At 39.1% G+C, this 2,284-nt stretch overlaps 1 protein-coding gene across 2 annotated transcripts in view; it reads left to right on the top strand.

The window, feature by feature from the left end:
* The first annotated feature begins 1,835 nt into the window (after window positions 1-1,835).
* The window catches only part of pde2a (phosphodiesterase 2A), a 114,993-nt gene continuing 114,544 nt past the window's right edge, over window positions 1,836-2,284 (top strand). The window contains exons 1-2 of one of the 2 annotated variants that reach the window (XM_081370626.1): window positions 1,836-2,036; window positions 2,205-2,262. In XM_081370626.1, coding sequence (XP_081226752.1) covers window positions 2,002-2,036; window positions 2,205-2,262 — 93 coding nt within the window. In that variant the 5' untranslated portion in view covers window positions 1,836-2,001. The remainder of the gene's footprint in view (window positions 2,037-2,204; window positions 2,263-2,284) is intronic. The other variant, XM_081370627.1, reaches the window with a different exon arrangement.

Below are 2,284 nucleotides of genomic sequence, written 5' to 3'. Positions count from 1 at the left end.
GGGAAGAACCTTCTGGAGTGCCTTATCCATCCCTGGCAGTCGTGTCCTCACATCCGGCACGCATGGCTTCCAAAAGAGACCTTTGGTCATGTGGGTGGTGACCAAACACTTTCCACCTCCACCCATACAGAAAAGAAAAATATTGAAATATATTTTACGTAAAGTGTCGAATATATACGTGGCATATATTCCAAATACATTGAAATATATTTGCATTGTTGGTCACTTATATTTATCATTTTGAAATATATTCTGAAATATAACAAAAATATATGATGTTACAGTAAGTGTGAAATATATTTACATATATTTAACTAAAATATATTTATTGGGCCAATTTCGAATATTTGCATATATTCCAAAAATATATTTCAAATATATTTTTTTTGTGTATGGGAGCCTTTCAGCTGAGATTGCAATCAGCAGTGTTTGAAAGGCACAAGGCTGAAATCTATTCTGTTTTGAATGTGTGGTTCACAGTTTTGACAGCAGTGTGTTAGCATTTGAACAAAGTGCTGTAAATCCACAGTGTTGTGCACGTTGTGGTTAAAGTCATGGGATAAGTGTGTGTAGAGTTTTGAAAACTGTGTTCAAGCAATGAAAAACGAACTGGAGTTTGGTCCACATGAACTGCTGCTGTGCAGACTGGAGTTAGAGTTTTGCACATGTGACTCCAGTTGTGCCCACTGTCGTTTAGCAATCGAAAAAAACTGTAATACATCCAAATCCTCCCAAAAAATTGTTAAGCTAAGCTGGGGGACGATAAACAACTACAAAATGGATTCTAATAGGCCTGGTGATGGTGATTGCATGAGCAATTTAAATGAGTTATTGTCACACAGAGATGGTAAAGGATTAAGTTTCCATTCATTGGAGATGAGTAGACCAGTACCTCCACCACTTCCGGTCATGTGAGGGGTGTGTGAGAAAGTCATTCAGACCTGAATGGCTAGCAATAGATGTAATGAAATCAGCTTTGCTTACAGCAGACTGGCTATTCCAGAGACCAAGAGGAAATGAAAGTAATGTACTAGAGGACATAGGGATTGCGCCGCCTCCAACGTGTGACGTGATTTACGAGTGTTGGTAATAGTAGAGATTTGGAAGCACATAGTAAAGCAAGGTCACAACAGATAAGAGCAAGCTTTATAAAAGAGGAAGGAAAGAAAAATGCAATGCATAAGTGCGTTGTCTGTGTCGGTGGATTCACGCAGACTCGCTGGTCTTTACACTCTTCGCTCTTCACACAATCATTTCTTTCATTCTGCCTATCATTCTAAATATTTATTCATTGGTTTGTATATTTTCTAGTGCAAATTGCCTCAAAATAAGTACAGTCCTTGAAAAAAATAAATAGGTAACACTTTATTTTACAGTGTCCTTGTTACATATGTTACATGTACTTACCGTAGTAATAACAGTAAATTATGCATAATTACATGTAACTTACTAACCCTCAACCTAATCCTACCCTAACCCTATAGTAAGTACATGTAGTTCATTAATATTACTCAGTACTTAAATATATAATTACACTGTAGCAATGACATCTTAAAATAAAGTGTAACCAAACAATATTAAATGTAAAATATATTGTTTTTAATTTTCAGAAATAACTGTGCTACAACAAAGTGTGAAATTTCAAAGGCACGTTTTTCTCTGGTTAATTCTTCAAAGCAATGTGCCAAATTACATAGAAATGTTGTTGTTAAATATTTACACAAATAATATATATGTGTAATCGGCTGAGAGAAACTCAGAGGGTTTTAGGACCCTGATGAGCAACACAATCAGAAGCTTCCCTAGTCAAAAGAGAGAGAGAGAGAGAGAGAGAGGGCAGAAGAGTGGTTGTGTGTGTGCTGTCAGTGTGTTCCCTGCTGAGGGCTCGAGCGCACACCTCTGTGAGACCCGACACGAGAGTGTGTGTGTGTGTGTGTGTGTGTGCACGTGAGTGTGTGTGTGTGCCGGTTTGTGCGGAGCTGTGACACAGGAGGGAATGACATGAACGCTCATGAGAGGAAGCGAGGAAGAGACCTGTAAGAACACACTGCCAGCATGTGGACATGTTTACACACACACACTCACTCATACACGCTCACACAGAAGTAGTGAAGCTCCAGAAGTGTGTGTGTGAGATAGAGTTGGATAGAGTTGGACAGATGGTCGCTCGAGTCTCGTTCTGATGCTTCTCGTTTGTCTTTCAGACGTGGACAGCAAGTGTTCCTGAGAGCGGACGACACTCCTGTCTTACACTCCCTACAGGTAACAACACCTGTTCATCTAT

Source organism: Scardinius erythrophthalmus (genome assembly GCF_964197995.2).
Source record: "Scardinius erythrophthalmus genome assembly, chromosome: 7".
NCBI lineage: Eukaryota > Metazoa > Chordata > Actinopteri > Cypriniformes > Leuciscidae > Scardinius > Scardinius erythrophthalmus.
This window is presented reverse-complemented; position numbering and strand designations above follow the sequence as displayed.